A 25,150-nucleotide genomic window follows, 5' to 3' on the forward strand; every position below is an offset into this window, starting at 1 on the left:
TACAGTGCAAAGGTTTCTTTTGCATGCTATCCAAACGGATCAGATAATACTATACATAAATAAACTCAAATACAATAGATGGAGCAACGAGGAAGATGCAGAGTACAGATTAGAGTTCTCAGCATTGTAACACATCAGTCCCATAGTTCATGTTCAATGTGCACAATGAGGTTGAGGTGCATCGTACATTACACCAATATTATGCAAGGCCACTTCCAAATCCTGATTACAGATGGAAAGGGGGCGTTCCTGAGTCGGGTAGTGCACATTTTCAACTATCTGTACCTAGAGCCCGATGGGAGCAGGAAGGAGGAGGAATGGCCAGGGTGGGATAAGTCTCGTTTTCCAAGGCAACCTGGTGTATATTGAGTCAATAGTGGGAAGTCTGGTCTGTTTGATGATCTTTAACTCTTTGTATTTTCTTGCAGTCTTGGGCAGTGCAGTTCCCAAATCAAGTTGTGATGCAACCCAACAACATGCTTTCTCCAGCGGCATCTATAGATGTTTGCAAGAGTCACCAGAGACATAATGAATATCCTCAGTCTCCTGAGGAAGTAGAGGTGTCAGTGTGCCTCCTTGGTGATGTGGTCAGTCCATGACAGAATATTGGATAGATTCATGCCATGGAACACGAAGCTCTCAATCATTTCCACTTCGGACCATTGATTCGGATTGGGGCATGTACTCCCCCAGTGCCTTGCTGTTATTCATTTTTTATTTTAAAACACTTTTCATTGATTTCAGTTCCACCACTGAGAATCTCAAATGCTCTTCCTTGTATATTAGCTATTTATTTACTTTTGATATATTTTCCGTTGAGAAAGTCTTCTGCTCATTGTGGAGAGTGGGTGCTGATTACATGATGGCTTCGAGCAACACCACTAAACAAAGAAAGTTTAAGCATCTTGGAATATGGGATGCAGTCACAATTATTAAAATGGAAATGACAGAAGATAATGATAAACTGTTTCATTAATACTTCAGCTTCTTCTATCTATGAAATAATTTTTAACGTCCTTACCCCAGACGATGGTCTTCCCACCGGGCAGGCTGCTGTGATCGACATGACAGGAATACTGTTTCCCATCATATGGACCATACTCAAGGACAGACTTTAGATGATATGTTCCATTATTGTTCGGTACGACCCCAGAAGATTTGGTCTCAGAGATATGTTGACCATTCTGCAACCAGCTCACATTGATGGCCGGTGGGTAAAATCCAAACACAGTGCAGTACAGGACTGAATGATCATCAGGGCGGGCAGCGAGAGAGACCTCAGGGGAAACTACAAGACAGTAAGCTGGTTATTTACACCTTCAGTAAAACCTGCAGTCACCCACCACAAAATATTCTTCAGCCCACTGCAACCACCAAGCTACTGTCTACATCCGCCCCATTTTGCCTCTTTCTTCACCATTACCCAACCACGAGGTTGCAAAGAGATGGTACTGTTAAGACAGTACACAAGAAAGTTTGAAATCACATACCATTAGATTCAAGAACAGGTTCTTCCCCACTGTTATCGGACTACTGAATTATTCTCATGTAAGATAAGGTGTTGTCCTGACCTACCAACTAACATTTGTGATCCATGCACAATTTTTGATCTGCACTTTCTCTGTAACTGTAATGCTATTAGTTCAGTTTAGTTTATTGTCACATGTACCGAGGTAGAGTGCAAAGCTTTTGTTGCACGCTAACCAGTCAGCAGAAAGACAATATATGATTACAATCGATCCATTTACAGTCTACTGATATATGATAAGGGAATAACATTTAATGCAAGGTAAAGCCAGCATAGTCCAATCATGGATAGTGTGAGGGTCATCACTGAAGTAGATAGTTGTTCAGCACTGCTCTCTGGTTATGGTAGGATGATTCAGTTGCCTGACAACAGCTGGAAAGAAACTGTCCCTGAATCTGGTGATGTGCGTTTCACACTTCTGTACATTTGCCTGATGGGAGAGGAGATAAGAGGAATTGGCCAGGATGTGACTTGTCCTTGATTATGCTGCTGGCCTTGTTGAGGCAGCATAAGGTACTGTATAAATGGAGTCAATAGAAGGGAAGTTGGTTTGTGTGATAATCTGGGCTGCGCCCACAATTCGCTGCAATTTCTTGGATAGAGCTGTTTCCAAACCAAGCTGTAATGCATCCTGATAAAATGCTTTCTATGGTGCATCTGTAGAAGTTGGTGAGACTACAATATATTGTAACTGTATATTCTGCACTCTGAATATTTTTCTCTTTGCAATGTTCTATTTGTGGATGGCTTGATTGTTGTTACGTGTAGTATGATCTGTCTGGATAACACAGACAAACTTTAGACTTTATCTCAGTTCACGTGACAATAATAAACCAATACCAACAGCAAATCATTTCACTATAATTGACAATGATAAATAATTGACAAGTTACAAAATAAAGGCCAATTGGGGAGTGGACACGCTTAAAATTGGCAGTATTTTCACTCGTCTTCAACAGGGGACACAAGTTACGAGATAAAAGGGAGCAGTCATTTGTTTAGAAATCTCTTTTTGCAGAGAGTGGTCATCGTCTGGCAATCTCTACCTTAGAGATTTGTGAAAGCAGGATCATTGGAAGTATTTAATGTGGTGGTAGTGAAAGATCGGGGTATTGAGAGCAATGAGGAATTGGCACTGAACAGGAGTAGAGGCCTGAAGAACATCAGCCATGGTCATATTGAATGGTGGGCAGGTTTGAGGACCAAGTGGCATACTTGGGAACTTGATAACTGTGGAGAAACTGGCTTCTGTAAATTGTCTCTAGCTTGTGGGACAGAACTAATGAACGGGCGTTTGCTGGTCGGTGCGGACTCAGTAGCCCAAAGGTCCTGTTTCCATACTCTATCACTAAAATACACCAAAACTAATCTCCACTGCCTGCATGTGATCCATATCCTTGTATTTCCTGCATCTCCATTAGCCTGTCCAAAACCTTCTTCAGCACCATTATCATGTCCGCCTCTACCACCACTCCTGGTCGTGCATTCTAGGTCTCTCTGTGCAAAAAAAACACTTGATCTGCACATCTCGTTCACATTTTGCCCTCTGAAGCTGAACACTGCTCTATAGAGATGTGTGATATAGAACCCATTAGGGGCTGTCAACTGTGGTCAAGAAAAGCCATGGTTAAGTAATATGAAAGACATCAATTACACTTTCTCCCTGTCAAACAGGGGTGTAACGCTGAGGCTCTGTAAGGCACTGGTCAGGCCGCATTTGGAGTATTGTGAGCAATTTCGGGCACCATATCTGAGGAAGGATGTGTTGGCTCTGGAGAGGGTCCAGAGGAGATTTACAAGAATGATCCTAGAAATAAACGAGTTAACATATGATGAGCGTTTGACGACACTGGGCCTGCATTCGTTGGAGTTTAGAAGAATAAGGGAGAACCTCATTGAAACATACCAAATAGTGAAAGACATGGATAGAATGGATGTGGAGAGGATGTCTGCACTGGTGGGATAGTCTACAACTAGAGGTCATAGTCTCAATATTAAAAGACATTCATTTAGGAAGGAAATGAGGAGGAATGTATTTTGTCAGAGGGTGGTGAATCTTGGAATTATTTGCCACAGAAGGCTGTGGAGGCCATCAATGCATATTTTTAAGGCATAGATAGATAGACTCTTGATTAGTATGTGTGTCAGGGGTTATGGGGAGAAGGCTGGAGACTGGGGTTAGGAGCGAGAGATAGATCAGCCATGATTGAATGGCAGAGTAGACTTGATGGGCCGAATGTTCTAATTCTGCTCCTATCACTAATGACCTGATGACTCAGTTGGCTTCCTCCATGTGCTCCAGTTTTGTCCCACATACCAAAGACATGCCAGTGAGTTAGTTGGACGTTTCAAATTATCCATACTGCAGCTGATTGAAAGGAGAATCAGAGGGAGCTGAGCGCAAGTTGTGAGAGAGAGAGCTGTGGAACAGTTTGGTGACATTGCATTGAAAACTAGCTTCGACTCAATGGGCCAAATGACCTTTCCCTTTGTCATTATTGGGTCAGAGATAATATTACTCATTGCCTCAGAGTGAAATATTGCTCATTGCCTACCATCACAAAACAACACTCTTTGTTCTGAACTCACCTTTTCTGGTCAGGTATGTTTTTCCAATTGCATAGTATGTTTTCCATAAATCCACACAGTCATTTTCTAACAAGCTCTTGAAATAACGGTTCATTTTTTCATTCTTGTCCCATTTCTCTTTGAAGGGCTCAGCTATTGGATCATGCACCGTCCACTTTAGTTTGTCCTTATCAAAACTAAATGCATATCTTCCGTCATAAGCCAACTTCAATATCCCTACATTGGGACTGCGATCGTTCACCTCACAACCAAACTGCCCTTGAACATAGTGATAATCTGAAAGAAAAACAAAATAATTATTTGGTTAATTGTTATGACTCGGGTAATTTCTGAGCACCTGGGTCCAAGTGATTTATATATGTCGCAAGTAACAAAGGTCACAGCATAGATCCCTGCAGAACTCTACTGGTCACTGAACTACAGCCTGAATATTTGTCCTTCCGCTACACTCCTCTATCCTGGGGATTTATCCACCTTAATGCTCTTCAAGTTACCCCAACACCTCCTCTTGCTTAACTTCAAAGTGCCCCTGCATGTTAGTATTCTCCAAACTGATCTCTCTATTCTCCATGTCTTTCTTGGTGAAATCAAATGCAAAGTATTTGTTTTGTACCTCGCCTACATCCACAAACTCCAAGCACATAATCCATTCTATATCCTTAAACAATCCCACCTTCTCCCTCGTGTTTTAAATATAGATAGAAAAAGATGTGGGACTTACTGTAATCAGACTCGCCAAAGCAACTTCGTGGTCTCTATTGGCCCCTATAGTTTTAAGCTTTAGAGATACAGCGCAGAAACATGCCCTTCAGCCAACACTAGGGACCATTTACATTTATACCAAGCCAATTAACCTACATACCTGTATGTCTTTGGAGTGTGGGAGGAAACCAAAGATCTCGGAGAAACCCCCCACGGTCACGGGGAGAACGTACAAACTCCGTACAGGCAGCACCCGTAGTCAGGATCAAAGCCAGGTCGCCGGTGCTGCATGCACTGTAAGGCAGCAACTCTACCATTGCCCCACTGTGCCTCCCTCTACTCACCCACTTGAGTTATTCCCTCCTTTCTTTACATTCCTCAAAGCTCCTGTCTGATTTCATCCTCCTGAACCTTGCATGCACTTTTTTTCTTTTTGACTAAAGTTACAACCGTTTTGGTTATGCAAGCTCCCCTTCCTTTGCCATCCTCCACCTTCATCCTCACTGGAACTGGTGATTAAATAACTCATACATAAATCATAGGAGTCATTGTATGTCTTTGGAGTATGGGAGGAAACCAAAGATCGCTGGTCAGCGCGGATTCATCTCTAAACTAAACTAAAAAACGTCAATATAACCCTAGGATTTTGAAAGAGAAACACAGTCAAGCTGTAGGTGCTGGAGTGGGCCAGCTGCTGCTGGGGTCCTAATGTTGGCATTACCGTTTGCAAGTCATGATTTGTTATACTGGCACATTGCACATCGCTCAGCTACCTGTTGAGCATGTTTCCGAAAACCTCATACCCACCAGGTTGTTTGGAATTGGGCAGCCATTTGCTGGAGGAGGAGGGGTGGGGTGCAGGGGTTGAGATGACCCCATGAGTGGGTTTGTTGGGCAAGGAATGACATTGATGCTTGTGGTGAGACTGGCTTGACCATGTCTCTGTGTCTCCAGATACAATCCCTACACATCTTAATGCCTGACTTAATCCATGTCCACAGCTCCTCTTTTGGCCAATTTGCTTCACATTCTTTGTTGGTCCCATTCCGAATTACTTGTACTCGAGGTGCACGCGTAACTCAGTTTTGATGCTGGTATATTTTGTTGACGTTTCCTTAGCCACCTTGGTGATTCATTCCCTCTGTCATTGAAATTCATTGTTTTGCATACCCAAGGTATGCAATGAGTCTTCACATGAAGGACACCGACAAAGTTATAAAGTATCCTACAGGTCTTCCTTTGTTCTTCCACCTCCCCCCACCCCCCTCACGGCGGTTCCCTCATGCCAAGTCCTCCTTTGTTCAATGATACACTACGAATGTCATTGAATTAACACAGTAATGGTGATAGGGCTTATTGACTTTCAATATTATTAAGGGGTTGGACACGTTAGAGGCAGGAAACATGTTCCCAATGTTGGGGGAGTCCAGAAGGAGGGGCCACAGTTTGGGAATGGGGGGTAGGCCATTTGGAACTGAGATGATGAAAGACCTTTTTCAGTCGTGGAGTTGTGAGTCTGTGGAGTTCTCTGCCTCAGAGGGCAGTGGAGGCCAATTCTTTAAATGCATTCGGGAGAGAGCTGGATAGAGCTCTTGGGGATAGCGGAGTCAGGGGGTATGGGGAGAAGGCAGGAACGGGGTGCTGATTGAGAATGATCAGCCATGATCATGTTGGATGGCGGTGCTGGCTCGAAGGGCCGAATGGCCTCCTCCTGCACCTATTGTCTATTGTCTATTGTCTATTCACATACCTAAGAAAGCTTTTACTATCCTCCTTTATATTTTTGGCTAGTTTACCCTCGTACCTCAACTTTTCTCCCCGTATTGCCTTTTTAGTTATCTTCTGTTGCTCTTTCAAAGAGTCCCAGTCCTCTGGCTTCCCACTCTTCTTTGCTTTGTTGTACTTCTTCTCTTTTATTTTTATGCTGTCCTTGACTTCCCTTGTCGGCCATGGGCGCCTCTTACTCCACTTAGAATGGAGCTGCTCAGCGGGTCAGGCAGCATCTGTGGAGAACGTCACTGGGGGAGCAGTGAGAGAGGGTCTTGCAGTTCTCCCCGTTGGGTAGAGGAGGAGAATCTCTTCAAAGTAGGCATAGCCCACAAGGAGATATCACCGTGGAGCAAGTCAAACAGGAAATTAGAAATGCGTGCAACCAAACAGGAAATTAGAAATGGGTGCAACAAACAGGAAATTAGAAATGCGTGCAACAAAGGTAAAACAGTTATAATGGGTGACTTCAATCTACATATAGATTGGGTGAATCAAACTGGCAGGGGTGCTGAGGAAGAGGATTTCTTGGAATGTATGCGGGATAGTTTTCTAAACCAACATGTAGAGGAGTTTTCTAAACCAAAGACGTACAGGTATGTAGGTTAATTGACTGGGTAAAATGTAAAAATTGTCCCTAGTGTGTGTAGGATAGTGATAATGTGCAGGGATCGCTGGGCGGTGCGGACTTGGTGGGCCGAAAAGGCCTGTTTCCGCGCTGTATCTGTAATATGAAATAATAATAATATGAAAATATGTCCAATGGCAAATATTATGTATGGACAAGAGTGGTGCAGATGGATTTGGACAGCCTATTTTACAATTGCTGCTCAAGATAATTTAGAGATGCAGCGCGAAAACAGGCCCTTCAGCCCACAGAGTCCCCACCGACCAGTGATCCCCACCGACTAGTACACTAGCACTAGCCTACACACTAGGGACAAATTATAATCTTTACCAAAGTTAATTAACTTACAAACCTGTATGCCTTTGGAGTGTGTGAGGAAACCGGAGCACCCGGGGAAAAACCACACAGGTCACGGGGAGAACGTACAAACTCTGGACAGACAGCACCTGAGGCCAGGATCAACCCCAGGTCTCTGGCACTGTGAGGCAGCAACTCTACCGCGGCGCCACCATGCCCTTTAGGTTATCCTTTAAATATATCACACAACATTTCTTTCAAATTCAGTCAATAAAAGTGAAGACAATTGGTGAGGTATGCAAGGGATTTTAACAATAAGCCAACAACATTTTAATGATTTGTAAAATGCTGGAAACACAGCAGGTTCAACAGAACCTATGGTAAGAGAAACAGAATTAAATGTGTAAGTTGCATATAGGAGTGGGAGGTATGGTTGGGAGTATCCCTGATAGGGAGTGTCCCTCACAGGGTAATGTCATGTTGCTATGGTGATAAGCTGACGATTAAGTCATCAGCCAATGGTATTTTTGGATTTTATTTCACATTTCCAGGGTCTGCAGTTCTTAGATTAGAGACTCAGCATGGAAACGGGCCATTCAGCCCACCAAGTCCATGCCGACCATCAATCATCCATTCACACTAGTTTTATGTTATCCCAAAATAGACTCAAAATGTTGGAGTAACTCAGCGGAACAGGTAGAATCTCTGGATAGAGCGAATGTGTGACGTTTCCAGTTGAGACCCTTCCTCAGACAGGGGAGACACTCTGTCTGAGGAAGGGTCTCGACCCAAAAAGTCATCCATTCCTTCTAACCAGAGACGCTGCCTGTTCCACCGAGTTACTCCAGCTCTTTGTGCCTATATTCTCTATAAACCAGCATCTGCAGTTCCTTCCTACACATCTATGTTATCCCACTTTCTCACCCATTCTCAGCACAACAAGAGTAACTTACACAGCCCAATTAACCTACAAACCCTCACGTTTTCAAGATATGGGATGAAAGAAACCGGAACTCCTGGAGGAAATATGTGTGGTCACAGGGAGACGTGTAAACTCGCTCGAGTTCAGGATCAAACCTGGCACAGTGAGAAATTTACTGAGATTTTACTGAAATTTTAGATTTTTTTAATTTACATTGATCACAATCCAAATGTATTCAAATGAATGGACTAACTTGCTGTTTCGTTTACCCTCCGCATCCATTCGTCGACTTGCCCTTTGATGATTCCATGGAAACCATTTTCAGAGACTGTATTTCTCACCCAGTAGCTCCTGTCAAATGCAGCCGCCATCCATTTCTGTCTTGGAACTGTAATGACCATGTTTTTGTCATAATACTGTATCTCACAACCGTCCAGAACTCCCACGACACTGTATTCTGGTAGATGAGTGCTCCCGTGGTTCAGGGTGTAGAAATAGACCAGAGTGTGAGGCCCTAGACATGAATCAAATAATACAATATTGTCAAATAATAGAAATTTCTATGGCCAAGAAAGATTTGGAGAGAAATCTGCGAAACAACAACCAGACTCACTTTGTACTAAACATTATACCCTTTATCCTGTATCTGTACATTGTGAACGGCTTCATTGTAATCATGTATAGGCTTTTCGCTGTCTGGATAGCACACAGGAAACATTATCACTGTAAAACAGTACACGTGACATTAATAATAAATTAAACTAAGCTAAAATGTAGATAGGTGGGTCAAGGGTAGGTGGGGCATCTTGGTCGGCATAGATAAGCTGGGCTGAAGGGCCTGTTTCTATGCTCTATCGTTCTAAATGACAAGTTTACTTCAATTAGTTTAGTTTAGTTTTAGCACACCGGGTTGTGCCATCAGCAGTGGCTGCCTCTCAGTCTGTCGGTCCTTTCTTATTTTTTGTTATTTTTAGTGTGTGTTAAAAGTGTGTTTTTAGTGTTCCTTGGTTTGGTTTATGTGGGGGGTGGGGGTCGGGAAACCTTTATTCAATCTCTTACGATTTTTTTCTGTATCATATCTCCGTCTGTACTACGGTCTAACATCGTGGAGTTGGTGGCCTTTCCTGGAGACCAGCGGGCGTTCCAAGCCGCGGGAGTCTGCGTCACTTTGCCATCGCAGAGCTTGCAATCTCTTTGTCGGGGATCGAAGCTCCAACTTTAACTTTGCGAAGCCCGCGGTCTCTGGTAAGAAGAGGCTGATTCAGGAGCTCCAAGCCGCGGAGAGTGTTTCAACCACCGCAACATGGGAGCTTCAATCACCCCAACGCAGGAGCTTCGATCGTTCGACTGCCCCGACCGCAGGGGAACAAATAGGAAGAAGTTTGCACAATATTGCCTTCCATCACAGTGAGGAATGTGCAACCCTCTGTGGTGGATGTCTATGTTAAACTTTAAGTGGTTGTGTGTCTCGTTGCTTTTCACTTCGTATGGCTGTCTGGTAAATCAAATTTCACTGTATCTTAATTGGTACATGTGACAATAAATTGACCTTGATCCATCGTGGGAGCCCGTGGACCAGTTAGTCTGACATCAGTGGTGGGGAAGATGCTGGAGTCAATTATAAAAGACGAAATTGCTGAGCATTTGGATAGCAGTAACAGGATCATTCCGAGTCAGCATGGATTTACGAAGGGGAAATCATGCTTGACAAATCTACTGGAATTTTTTGAGGATGTAACTAGGAAAATTGACAGGGGAGAGTCAGTGGATGTGGTGTACCTCGACTTTCAGAAAGCCTTCGACAAGGTCCCACATAGGAGTTTAGTGGACAAAATTAGAGCACATGGTATTGGGGGTAGGGTACTGACATGGATAGAAAATTGGTTGACAGACAGAAAGCAAAGAGTGGGGATAAATGGGTCCATTTCGGAATGGCAGGCAGTGACCAGTGGGGTACCGCAAGGTTCGGTGCTGGGATCCCAGCTATTTACGATATACATTAATGACTTGGATGAAGGGATTAAAAGTACCATTAGCAAATTTGCAGATGATACTAAGCTGGGGGGTAGTGTGAATTGTGAGGAAGATGCAATAAGGCTGCAGGGTGACTTGGACAGGTTGTGTGAGTGGGCGGATACATGGCAGATGCAGTTTAATGTAGATAAGTGTGAGGTTATTCACTTTGGAAGTAAGAATAGAAAGGCAGATTATTATCTGAATGGTGTCAAGTTAGGACGAGGGGGAGTTCAACGAGATCTGGGTGTCCTAGTGCATCAGTCAATGAAAGGAAGCATGCAGGTACAGCAGGCAGTGAAGAAAGCCAATGGAATGTTGGCCTTCGCAACAAGAGGAGTTGAGTATAGGAGCAAAGAGGTCCTTCTACAGTTGTACCGGGCCCTGGTGAGACCGCACCTGGAGTACTGTGTGCAGTTTTGGTCTCCAAATTTGAGGAAGGATATTCTTGCTATTGAGGGCGTGCAGCGTAGGTTCACTAGGTTGATTCCCGGAATGGCGGGACTGTCGTATGTTGAAAGGCTGGAGCAATTACGCTTGTATACACTGGAATTTAGAAGGATGAGGGGGGGTCTTATTGAAACGTATAAGATAATTAGGGGATTGGACACATTAGAGGCAGGAAACATGTTCCCAATGTTGGGGGAGTCCAGAACAAGGGGCCACAGTTTAAGAATAAGGGGTAGGCCATTTAGAACGGAGATGAGGAAGAACGTTTTCAGTCAGAGAGTGGTGAAGGTGTGGAATTCTCTGCCTCAGAAGGCAGTGGAGGCCAGTTCGCTTAAGGATAGCGGAGTGAGGGGGTATTGGGAGAAGGCAGGAACGGGGTACTGATTGAGAGTGATCAGCCATGATCGCATTGAATGGCGGTGCTGGCTCGAAGGGCTGAATGGCCTACTCCTGCACCTATTGTCTATTGTCTATTGTCTATTAACATCACGGAGCCCGCAATCCCTTTCCCAGGGATCGACCTCGGAGCTCCACCGTGCAGGAGCTTCAACCGCCGGCCGCTGGAGCTTTAATCGCCCCGACTGCGGATGGTTAAACAGCCCCGACCGCGGGAGAATAAAGAGGAAAGAGATTAGACTTTATTGCCTTCCATCACAGTGAGAAACGTGGGGAATCCACTCTGGTGGATGTTTACATGAACTTTTATGTAGTTGTGTGTCTTGTTGCTTTTTTCAGTATGGCTGTTTGGTAATTCGAACTTCACTGTATCTTAATTGGTACATGTGACAATAAACTGACCTTGAAACCTTGAACCTTGAGATACAGCGCGGAAGCCCTTCAGTCCAACGTGTCCGTACCGATCCCCGCACATTAACACTATCCCACACACAAAGGACCATTTACATTTATATCAAGCGAATTAACCTACAAACCTATTTGTCTTTGGAGTGTGGGAAGAAACCGCGGATCTTGGAGAAAACCCACGCAGGTCACGGGGAGAATGTAGAAACTCCATACAGACCGCGCCCGTAGTCAGGTTGTGTCGGAAAATAACTGCAGATGCTGGCACAAATCGAAGGTATCGAGGTAAGAGATTTTGATACCAGCGCCCATAGTCAGGATTGGACCCGGGGCTCTGGCGCTTTAAGGCAACAACTCTATCGCTGCCCCACCTGCCCATACTGATCAACATTCGGAAATATGATATTCAGATATTCCACCCGCAATGGCAAGTCACGACAGTTATTTGGTTCACAATATATTACTCCGTGTGTCGGTAAATAGTAAAATCTAGGGGTAGGTATTGCAAATATCAGGAGGATTAAAAGAGAACGGGTACCAAAATGGTTAGCATGGACTTGGTGGGTCAAAGGGCTTGTTTCTGTGCTGCACTCTCCACATCTCAATTAGTTGCACCACATCATGTTTATAAGTCAGAACCTTCAGTTGATTAGTCTAATCAGGGTGACACAGTGGCACAGAGGGAGAGTTGCTGCCTTACAGCACCAGAGACCCAGGTTCAATCCTGACCATGGGTGCTGTCTGCATGGAGACTTAATGTTCTACCGTAACTGCGTGGGGTTTCCCTGGGTGCTCCAGTTTCCTCCCACACTCCAAAGACATACATGTTTGTAGGTTAATTGACTTTGGTAAAGATTATAAATTGTCCCTCGTGTGTACAGGGATTGCTGGGTAACATGGACTCTGAGTTGCAGGGTCCATTTCTGCGTTGTATCTCTAAATCGTCATGAGCAGCAATTATAAAACAGGTTGTCCAAATCGGTTTGCACCACGCCAGTACATCAATAGCAGACTGTAAAAATACCAATGTAACATTTACCTTCTGCTTCCTGATGACCTTCTGATAGCTCACCACATTGCCCTTTGTCAGAGCGTTCCCCTATCATCTCACTGGAGAGGCCTCACATTCATACTTCCTCAAATACCACAGATTTCCTGCTAAACTAGTTTCTCAACTGTTTACTCTCACTGTCTGCCCTTGTGAACATGCAGAGATAAACATCACACAAAAACAGCAGGATTGAACACCTCATTATCAACCTTGAGCACAAATTGCTAAAGTAACTCAACGGGTCAGGCAACATGTCTCTGGAGAAAAAGGCTGGATGACGTTTTGGGTCGAGACCCAATTTCAGACTCAAGAAGGGTCAGTCTGAAGAAGGGTCCCAACCTTAAAATAAACTGAATCGTGCAGCATACAAACAGGACCTTTTGCCCCATCTTGTCTACACTTGTCCACACAACAACGCTGACTGTGTTGCTTATCTACACTTACATGAATTATGCCCTTATCCCTCCCTGTCTTTCCTACCAAAAGTCCAAATGCTTTATAGACATAGTGATTATATCTGCCTCCACCAACTTCCCTGCAGCTCATTCCAAATAACAACTGCGGTGAAAAATCTCTATCTTATCTATAACCCCTAAGATAGACACAAAATGCTGGAGTAACTCTGGAGAGAAGGAATGGATGATGTTTGGAAACGTCACCCATTCCTTCCCTCCAGAGATACTGCCTGTCCGGCTGAGTTACTCCAACAATTTGTGTCAGTTTAAACCAGCATCTGCCATTCATTCTTAGACAGGAGGCAAAGGGTGTCAGGTAAGGAGATAAGATGAGCGAAATCTAAAGCCAGAGGAAGGGCCATAGGTGGAATGAGACAGGGGAGGAGAAAGATGGGGATGGAAGTACAATGAGAGAATTGTGGAGGGGGGGCGCGTAAACAAATGGAAAAGGAATGGAGTGACTGGGAGGGTGGGAGGTAGTGGGAGAAATAGGTGCACACCAGGGTAGACAGGAAAGAGCGGAAGTGGGAGGAAGGGTTGGGGTGGGGGCGGGAGAGGGGAGGAAGGAGAGGGTATTGGCAAAATTTGAAAAATTCAATGTTCATATCATTGGACTGTAAGCTATCCAAGTAGAATATGGAGTGCTGTTCCTCCAGATTGCATGTGCCCTCACTCTGGCAATGGAAGCTAAAGACAGAAAGGTCGGTCTGGTAATGGGAAGGAGAGTTAAAAGGTCTAACAGCTGGGAGTTCCAGCAGGCATTGACAGACAGAATGCAAGTGCTTTTTTAAATGGTCGTCTAGTCTATGCCGATGCAAAAGGGGCTACTTTGGGACACAGAAAGTGGTAGGTGCCTGGAACACACTCCTAGGATACGTGAATGCCAATACTACAGCACAATTTTTGTGGATTAGTAGACACACACACACATGAGCAGGCAGGAAATAGAGTGGTATAGACCACATGGTGATGTGGAATTAATTTAAACAGGCATCACAGTCGGCCTAGATCTCATGGGCGAAGAAGGGTCTGGACCCGAAACGTCACCCATTCCTTCTCTCCAGAGATGCTGCCTGGCCCACTGAGTTACTCCAGCTTTTTGTGTCTTTCTTTGGTTATCAGCAGTTCCTTCCTCTACATCCTGCCTTGTGCAGCATTGTTCTGTGTTTACAAATAGATTGTAAACCTAACCCCTCATTTCGTCCCCTCCCCTGTGCCCCATCTTAACTTGCATCTACCTCTGCCTTCCCCCGTCACCTTTATCCATTCCTCTATTTTCACAATTCACCATTCGTTAATCCCTTTTCTTCTCTGGCCTTTGTCCAAACATTTGCCTGTCGGAAAATCCTCTCAACAACATTTTAGTTTAGTTTATTGTCATGTGTAACGAGGTACAGCGAAAAACTTTTGTTGCGTGCTAACCAGTCAGCGTAAAGACAATACATGATTACAATGAAACCACTAAAGGTGTCGAGATACATGATGAGGGAATATCATTCAGTGCAAGGTAAAGCCAGTAAAGTACGATCAAAGAAAGTCCGAGGGTCACCAATGAGGCAGATAGTTCAGGGCTGCTCTCTCGTTGTGGTATCTATCACCTATCATCTGCCATACTTTGTCCTTCCCCTCCTCTCTTCCAGCTTTATTTGCCCCACAATCAGTCTGAAGAATGATCCCGACCCGAATCATCACTATCCCACGTTCTCCAGTAGTGCTGCCTGTCCCACTGAGTTATTCGAGCACTGTATCTTTTTTTTATTAACCAGCATCTTCAGTTCCTCGTTTCTTCTTTTTCCTCCTTCCCAGTCCTGAAGGGTCTCTGGCCTGAAACATTAGCTCTGCTTTCCTTCCCACAGATGTGGCCTGACCTGCTGCATATTGCCAACATTTTCTGCATTTTGATTACTATTCCTGCATGCATTAATGAATTCCTATCATTTTCATCTCTGCACACTATGAACATTTTGGCATGCAATTCTACCGCTAAAAGATCACAAAAATAACAAACAACAGTGTTATTCAAACAAGTAGTTTACATAGAGACATGTTGGAATCTTGAGCAGTGAAATGCTGGAGGAACTCAGTGAGTCAGGCAGCATCTGTGGATGGAATGGCCAGGTAACATTTTCAGTCAGGACCCGTCTTCAGTAGTTTTGAATCCAGCCACTTGCAATACATCAGCAATTTTATTAGTTTTTAGGTTAGTTTAGATTTACAGCATGGAAACCGGCCCTTCGGCCCACTGAGTCCATGCTGACCATTGATCTCCCATTCACACTAGTCTCTCCACCTTCTCATCCACTACTTACACACCAGGGGCATTTTACATAGGCCATTTAACCTACAAACCTGCATGTCTTTGGGGTGTGGGAGGAAACCGGATCACCCGGAGGAAACCTACATGGTCAGAGGGAAAACGTGCAAACTCCACAGATGGACCCGAGGTCAGGTTTCAACCTGAGTCTCTGGCACAATGAGGCAACAACTCTACCATTGCACCACTGTGCTGTACTTCACAAAACCCATTAACCAGCTCATCACAGGTTAATGGGGAAAAAAATAATCAAAGGAGCATTGGCAGTCATGTGTGACAGTGTTCCATGGTTATGGAAAATAAGTTGGGGACAGGGGGGGTAGGGCTGATGAATGAAAGAATGGAGGAATGATATTTTATTGTCACTTGTACCTAGGGTACCTGGGTATAGTGAAATGCTTTGTTTTCCATACAACTTCGGCTTATCCTTGACCGGACTTTGCTGGCTTCACCTTGCACTAAACATTATTCCCTTATCATGTATCTCTACACTGTAAATGCATTGATTGCAATCACGTGTTGTCTTTCTACTGACTGGTTAGCACGCAACAAAAAGCTTTTCACTGTACATCGGTACATGTGACAATAAACTAAAGTGAACCTGGGCAGTACACAAGCGTCGCCATGTGTTGGCGCAGACAAAGTTACAAAAGTACCGAACGATCCTATCCACTTCCTGCCGCCGCACATGGCAGCAGACCCCATCCCCACAGTTCCCCTTCGTTCTCAGTGGCACTCCCATCCCCACAGTTCCCCCTTCATTCACGGTGGCACTCCCACCCCCACAGTTCCCCCTTCATTCTCAGTGGCGCTCCCACCCCACAGTTCCCCCTTTGTTCTCGTCCCCCCCAAATGAGATAGCCTCCCTGTGCTGAATGCCCTACTTCTACAATGTTCTAAGTATAAGATTAGATTAAGCATTGCTCACTGTTGGACTTGGTACCTGCAAACCTTTATTACTTTGTTGTTCTCTTTGAATAAAAACATTCTTGGGTGTTCCTGTCTGAACAAACTAAAATGTGTTTGTCTCTCTGTAACGTTTGAATTCTGGTATCATGCTCACCAATCTTTATTAACATGGAAACAGGCCTTCCTGCCCACTCAGTCTGCGCTGACCATCAATCACCCATACACTAGTTCTATGTTCTCCCTGTTTCACATCCTGCACAGTAGGGGCAATTTCCAGAGGCCAATAAACCCACAAATCTTTGGAATGTGGGAGGAAACCGGAGCACCCAGAGGAAACCCGAATGGTCACAGGGAGAACGTATAAACTCCATACAAACAGAACCCATTGTCAGGACCCTTCTTGTATTTGGGGACGGAAGAACTGCAGATGCTGAATTACACCAAAGTTAGAGACGAAATGCTGGAGTAACTCAGCGGAGCAGGCAGCATCTCTGTATAGGAGGAATATACATTCATGTATCTACCCCACTTCCTTTATGTATTAATTTTTTGTAATCGGAGCAGTCTGCAAAACTCTCCATAGACATGAACAAGTGTTTATTTGGATTGCCGAGCATTAAACTCTAGTCCCCTGCAATGAAATGATGATTTAGCATTTTACAAATCAATACATTGAGGGCCCTGTTTTCAATGATATGTGCATCCCATTATTTAGAATGCACCTTCGCGTACTCTTACACTTTCGAAGCATTATCCACACATAGAGTCACAGAGACACACAAACAGACCCTTCAGCCACCAGAGTCCATTCTGACCATGATGCACTCACTTCATACCATTCCATCCCACTATTGAATGGATCTACAGGAGGTGCTGCCTCAGAAAGACAGCTAATATCATCAGAGACCCACACCACCCTGACCATACTCTCAGGACCGGCCACCCTGGACCGGAAATTTGCCCGGAAGATCTGGTCCATCCATCATGGGCCGATTTCCTGATCGCTGTGGACCGAGGATTGAGGACCCAAATGGAAGGCCCGGCTCGCCCACCCAGAGTGGAAGGAGTCAGATGGACGGCTGATAGGCAGACTGGCTGCAGGAGGGAGTGCACTGCCTCTACGGTGGAGTGGGCACTGGAGGCCCTGCAGCAGCCTGGGGCTTGGCTGTTCCAGACGCCGCTCCAATAGGCAGGGCGCATGGACCAGTTGTGCCCTGCAGCAGTAGAGGACACCACAGCTTTGCTTGGCCAGGCTGACCCACCAACAACGCCAGGACAATGGGCCCAATGGTCAGGCCAAGAACCCTGTACCTACAACAACTTGGACTTGAAAACGGCACCAAAAACTGGTGACACTGTATAATGTCTCAGCGTATTACTGCTATACACTTGAACTGTATCTGAAATGCTTATCTAAGATGTATCTAAGGGCTTATCTATAGTGATACTTGTACTAAACTGTATACAAAAATGAATTTCACTGTTCCTTGGTACATGCCACAAATAAAATACCAATGAACTACCTTTGAGGTTAGAGAGTTTGAGAACTGTGAGCTCCAACAGCTTTTTCTCACCACCAGCAGGCTTTTAAACACTGCACAACACTAACCACAATTTTACCTCAACAACTCTGACCTGCTATGGACTTTATTTTGGTTGCAGTAAGGACATTTTGTTTTTGCACTATTATGGTCTGGTTACCTGATATTACTAATATGAATTTATTGCATCATTGACTGGTGTATATTTAATATGTGCTTAAGAATGTCATTGTTCCATTGCCAGTATAATGACAATTAAACTCTCTTTACTCTCGACCAACCCATTCTTATTCTTCCCAAATTCCTATCATCTCTCTCCAGATTCTATCATTACCTACAAATGACAGTCAATTTACATTGTAGAAACAAGGTACAAATATTGGTTTACAAAGGGAGACCCATAGTGCTGGAGGAACATAGCGGGTAAAGCAGCATCACTGGAGAACATGGATATGTGATGATGGATAGATGTTACGGGTCAAGACCCCTTCTTCAGTCTCTAGACCCTACCCATGTTCTCCTGAGATGCTGCCTGACCGGCTGAGTTACTCCAGCACTTAGCGATGGACACAAAATGCTGGAGTAACTCAGCGGTACAGGAAGCATCTCTGGAGAGAAGTAATGGGTGATGTTTCAGGTCTAGGCCCGTCTTCAGACTTTGTCATCATTGTGCTAACTTGCTCCATCCCATTCACTCATCATCTTTCTGATTGATAAATATTCATACCTTAAACTCTGAGGAGCTGCATTTAAATATTTAAGACCAACAGCTCTTTCATTCAAAGCATATCTTGCATTCATTTGTTCTGATATCTCTCTATACCACTATCTGTATCTCTCATTTCGCTCTCCCATGATTATCAGTCTGAAGAAGGGTCTTGCCCCGAAACGTTACCTACTCCTTTTCTCCAGAGTCGTTGTCTGACTCGCTGAGTTACTCCAGCTTTTTTTGTCCATCTTTGGTTCAAACCAGCATCTGCAGTTCCTTCCTACACAGCTCCTCCCCCTGCATTTTTCCCCATATACTGTGTTTTAAATGTCTATGTCTGTTTCCCCGACACCAAAATGTGTGTGTGTGTGTGTGTGTGTGTGTGTGTATGTGTGTGTGTGTGTGTGTGTGTGTATGTGCGCGCGCGCATGTGCGTGTTACGTGCGTGTGTGTGTACACACACACACATACGCAGAGAAATGGAACAAATATTTTTACTTAGAGCAGGATAACAGGTCTGTACACACAATACGCAAAGAAAATATGCAATAAAACCAACAAAAATAAAATCAATATATTACTAACCTCAATACTGATACAAACAAAATCTCAAAGTCCTTGGTGCAACCAAAGACAGTCCATAGAATTTCACAGTTGAGATTGGTGTTGTGTAGTGTTCAAGTGCGTGATGGTGATGGAAGTTATTCTTGAACCTGGAGGTCATGGTTTTCAAACACCTATACTTTCTTCCCCATGGTAGGAGGTAATGAGAGCGTGGCTAGGGTGATGGTGTTGACTACCTTTTTGAGGCACCGTCTCATATAGATCCCTTCGATGGGGGGGGGGAGCATCCCTCTCCCAATCAGAACTGCCCCCTCCATCGACTCCTTTAAGTCCAGGCTCAAAACATATTTCTACTCCCTAGCGTTTGAGGCGCTGTGAACTGTTTGCGTGCTACTGTATGTTTTCTTTTTTTTTTTCTATTGGAACCTAATCAAATGTACAGCACTTTGGTCAACGTGGGTTGTTTTTAAATGTGCTATACAAATAAAATTGACTTGACTTGACTTGACTTGACTATGATGAACGGGGCAGTGTAACTTCCTGATTATTCACAAATATAAGTACTTCATATGAAGAGCAGGCCTAAGTTGTAGGATCGCTCCCTAAATATCCCGACCTCTTATTCTTCCTTCACGATGCACCTTAAATGTTTATTTTGCTCATTGTCATGTAATGCCGTGACACTGCTCAAAGTAAGATTTTACAAAATAATGTGCTTACAAATCTCATTGTAGCATTTTCCCACATTGGAACTGCTATAAATATGTTATTCTTTATATCTTTGTCTGTTTCTCCTTTCACCAATTTAGATTATTACCATCGAAGGAGAATGTTATTGTTTTGTATGGCTCCATAGATGCGTGCTTGAATGTGATTGCAAGATTATTAAATTCTTCCCATATTGACCAATGAACTACACTAAATTCAACTATGAATAATTAACAAAATAAAGACAAATTGTTGGAGTAACTGAGCAGATCAGGCGTCATCGCTGGTGAGCATGGAAAGGTAATGTGTCAAGTTGGACCTTGCAGACCAATGGACTGTCTTTGGCTTAACTAAGCATCCAAGGTGTTTTTGCATAAGTATTGGGATTATCAATTTACTGAACTTTTATTATGTTATCTGTTTGTATTGTCTTACAGGTCTGCTATGCTGCTGCAGGCATTTCATTGTTTTGTAGTCATAACATGACAATTGAACACTCTTGACTCTCTCTCCTTCTTGACTCTCTTGTGGAGTGTGAACAAACATAACACAAGCTGAAGGTTGCCATTCATCCTTTGTCCCCAATCTCTGATATTCTATAAGATCATAACTGATCCTCTAGCAGAAGACCATTTTTCCGAACTAAGCTACGATTCCTTTTGTATCCAAGCATCTTCCTATCCCTGCCTCAAGCGCCTGATTGACTGAATGCCCACAGCCTTCTTGGGCAGAGAATTTGAAAGACTAATTACCCTCTGGGTGAAAAAATTTCACACCGAATTCAGTGATTCATTGGTATTTATTTTCACATGCACCTAGGTACAGAAATACTTTGTTTCATCAACAACTCGGTAAAATCATATAGCAGACCTAACCGAGGCAATACACAATTGTCACCGTGTTTTCGTGCCATAAGAATGTGTAAACCCTTATTTTTAAACTGTGAATTTTGGTTCCAGACATACCAGTCTGGGGAGAAAAAAAAGAGCATCCCTCATGTTCATGAGCACTTGGTACTAACTATTCATTACTTCAAAAGTCATAGGAGAAGAATTAAGTTGTTCAGCCCATCGAGTCTACGCCACCATTTAATCATGGCTGACCTATCATTCCCTCTCAACCCCATTCTCCTATCTTCTCCCTGTGACCTTTGACATTCTTACTAATCTTGCGGTAGAGTTGCTGCCTTACAGCACTTGCAGTGCTGGAGAAACCGGGTTCGATCCCAACTACGGCTGCTATCTGTACGGAGTTTGTACGTTTTCTCCGTGACCTCGTGGGTTTTCTCCGAGATTTTCGGTTTCCTTCCACACTCCAAAGAGGTGCAGGTTTGTAGGTTAATTGCCTTCGTACAAGTGTAAATTTTCCCCAGTGTGTGTAGGGTAGCGTTAATGTGCGGGGATTGCTGGTCAGCACAGACTCGTGGGGCCGAAGGGCCTTTTTCCGTGTTGTTTTTCTAAACTAAAAACTAATCCTAACTAATCAAACATTTGTCAATCTCCGCTTTGACATACCCAATGACTTGGCCTCTACAGCCATCAGTGGCAATTAATCCCACAGATTCACCACCCTCTGACTAAAGAAATTCTTCCTTATCTCCTTTCTATTTTAACTTCCACTTTTGCATTACTTTGATATTATAAATGGCCAAAGGAGGGGGGGGGGTTACGTTTGAGTGTGCAGGGAGACCTTTATTAGAAAAGGCAAAATGTACTGGAGTAACTCAAAGGATCAGGCCGCATCCCTGGAGAACATGGACGGGTGACATGTAGGGCTGGGACATTATTCGGTTTTGCTAAATGCATTCAGACACCCAAGTGTCAAATTGGTTCCAATATGATAATTAAGTGTGGCAGAAGGAATGGCAGATGCTGTGTGAGGAAGGGCGATACCACATGCGATATCTACTATAATTATTCCAAGTAGAAACGTGACTGTGTTAATCAGTGCAGATCATCAGCACAAGAAAATAGGAGCTGGAGACGGCCACTCTGCCCCTTAAGCATGAACCATCATTCAATATGATCACAGTTAATTTATCCAAAGCTTTCTTCCTCTCTCTCTGCCAGTTTACCACAGCCCTTAGTTCCCAGTTCCTCAAATATTTACCTGCCTCCAGGATGCTGCCTGGATTAGAGGGTATTACCTCGAAGTGTGGGTTGGACATGATCAGAACCAGGAAGTGAATGTTTATCTACTTTCCACTACCCATCCATTCCTCCTGACTCCCTTCTATTGACTCTGTTTACACCTCCCGCTGCCTCAGCAAGGCCAGAAACATAATCATGGATGAATCATACCCTGGCCACTCCCACTTCTCCACTCTCCCTTCAGGCAAAAGGTACAGAAGTGTGAAAACGCACCCCACCAGATTCAGGGACAGTTTCATCCCAGCTATTAACAGGTAACTGAATCATCCTACCACAACCAGAGAGCAGTGCTGAACTACTATCTACCTCTTTGGTGACCCTCGGACTATCCTTGATCAGACTTTACTGGCTTTACCTTGCACTAAACATTATTTCCTTATTATGCATCTATACACTGTGAATGGATTGATTGTAATCATATATTTTCTTTCTGTTGACTGGTTTGCATGCAGCAAATGTTTTTCACTGTACCTCGGTGCACATGACAATAAACTAAACTGGAAACTGAAATTCTATTGTCAGGGAAGAGATTAACAAGAACCCAATGGGAAACTAATCTACCAGAGAAAGTAGCTGAGGCAGATACAGTAACAACATTTAAAAGACATTTGGGCAGATACATGCATAGTTTAGATTAGTTTATTGTCATGTGTACCTAATCAAGAATCAAGTGTTTCATTATCATGTGTTCCAGACAGAACAATAAAAAAATTACTTTCAGCAACACTATATATATATATATATGGTGTGCAGTGAAAGAATATATATAAAAAAGGAATGTTTGAGAACGAAATCAGCTTATATATATTCTTTCACTGCACACTATATATATATATATGTGAAAAAATACATATAAAAAAGGAATGTTTGAGAACAAAATCAGCTTAATGCGGGCAAATTGGAGTAGCTTAGATGGGGCATCTTGCTCAGCATGGATGAGTTTGGCCGAGGTGCATGTTTTCCTGCTGCATGACTCAAAGTAAATGTGAAAAGATGGGGAAATGTTCGTAAAACTGAGGTTTCACTTCCCCTCTTACCAATGACAAGTTCACGTTACAGGAGTAGAATTAGGCTATTCGGCCCATCGAGTCCACGACACCATTTGATCATGACTGATCTCTGCCTCCTAATCCCATTTTCCTGCCTTCACCTCCATAACCCTTGACACCCATTCTAATCAAGAATTTGTCAATCGCTGCCTTAAAAATATCTACCAACTTGGCCTCCACAGCCCAGTGACAGTTAGTTCCACAGATTAACTACCCTCTGACTAAAGAGGTTCCTCCTCACCTTCTTTCTAAATGAGCACCCTTTAATTCTGAGGCAACGACCTCTGGTCCTAGACTCTCCCACCAGTGGAAACATCCTTTCAACATCCACCATCTGTGTTTTTCATTATTCTGTAAGTTTCAATGAGGTTCCTCCCTCAACCTTCTCAACTCCAGCGAGTAGAGGCCCAGTGTTGCCAAACGATCATCATATGTTAACCCACTCACGCATTCATGGAATCATTCTTGTAAACCTCCTCTGGACCCTCTCCAGAGCCAGCACATCCTTCCTCAGATTGGGGGCCCAAATTTGCACATAGCGCTTTTAGAGCCACAGAATGACATCTCTGTTTTTGTATTCCAGTTCCCTTGATATAAATACTAGCATTGAAATTGCCTTCCTGACTACTGATTCAATTCGCAAATTAACTTTTTGGGTGTCCTGCACCCCCATGTCACTGTGCGCCTCCGATTTCTAGATTACTTCTCAATTTGGAAAATAATCTACGCCTTTATTCTTATTACCAAAATGCATGACTCCACACTTTGCTATACTGAATGTCATCTGCCACTTCTCTGCCCACTCTCCTAATCTGTCCTAGTCCTTGCTTCCTCTGCACTGCCTAAAATAGGCGCCATCTATTTTATGATCATCTGCAAACTTGGTCACAAAACCTTCAATCCCCTTATCCAGATCATTTAAACACAACTTAAACGTGACGACTGCACGTTTGGAGTTATCGCTAAGTCAATAACAAAATGCAGTGTGTGTTGATCTTTTACTGATTTTGTATTGTACTTGTGCCTCGTCCTCTTCCGACATTTAGCTATAAACTGGAACTTGATCCTGTCAAACAACGGCCTTTCTTGTTTCCCGCCTCTCCCACATCGTAATCTCATTTCTTACAACAAGAACTTGAAATCAAAGATGTTTTTGTTTCAAACCGCGTCGCACCTGTTTGTTTTACACGAGTTTAAATCAGATTAAGCCAGCATCTGTAGTTCCTTCTTACACAAAGGAAACCGGGTATGGTGCAAATCAAAGCAGAAACTCCAGTCTGGATTGTACTGAAACAGGGTGATTAAACCCTTTTAACGTTCGCATGAACCTCAGACTGTATGTGTAATGCGCGCTTTTTAAAACCGAGTCGCCTCCTGTCCAGATTGAGAAAAAGTCAAGACGCTTTACCAGTAGCGAATAAAACGAGAATCGTTAACTTACCGGCTAGAGCCTCTTGTACGCGGAAGAAACTCAGCAAGAGGAACAGAACCATTCTGCGCACGGCCTCTTACAGTTAAGGGCAGCGACTGAGCCAAACCTCACCAACAGTCCATCAAAGCAGGACCTCACCATGCGATCAGAATAAAAATAACACTCATCGTCACCGGTTGTCGAGCGAGGTCATTGGACCAGCACGAACAATTCACTGCAATGGAGACACGAGGAGGTGCAGATGCCGATTTACAATAAAGAAAGACACTGGTAGAACTCAGAAACATAGAAAATAGGTGCAGGAGTAGGCAATTCGGCCCTTCGAGCCTGCACCGCCATTCAATATGATCATGGCTGATCATCCAACTCAGTATCCCGTACCTGCCTTCTCTCCATACCCCTGATCCCTTTAGCCACAAGGGCCACATCTAACTCCCTCTTAAATATATCCAATGAACTGGCCTCAACTACCTTCTGTGGCAGAGAATTCCACAGACTCACCACTCTCTGTGTGAAAAAAAACTTTCTCATCTCGGTCCTAAAAGACTTCCCCCTTATCCTTAAACTGTGA

General features: G+C 43.8%; 1 protein-coding gene across 1 annotated transcript; it reads right to left on the reverse strand.

Moving 5' to 3' along the window:
* Nucleotides 1–980: 980 nt before the first annotated feature.
* LOC144602976 (class I histocompatibility antigen, F10 alpha chain-like) lies at nt 981–24,640 on the reverse strand. The gene is made up of 4 exons (XM_078416101.1): nt 24,589–24,640; nt 8,687–8,947; nt 4,118–4,393; nt 981–1,288 (listed from the first exon to the last, which is right to left on the reverse strand). Exons 1-4 carry the CDS (start codon nt 24,638–24,640, stop codon nt 981–983), a joined length of 897 nt encoding a protein of 298 aa, XP_078272227.1.
* Between the last annotated feature and the right edge of the window lie 510 nt (nt 24,641–25,150).

This window comes from Rhinoraja longicauda, chromosome 19 (genome assembly GCF_053455715.1).
Source record: "Rhinoraja longicauda isolate Sanriku21f chromosome 19, sRhiLon1.1, whole genome shotgun sequence".
Classification (NCBI taxonomy): Eukaryota; Metazoa; Chordata; class Chondrichthyes; order Rajiformes; family Arhynchobatidae; genus Rhinoraja; species Rhinoraja longicauda.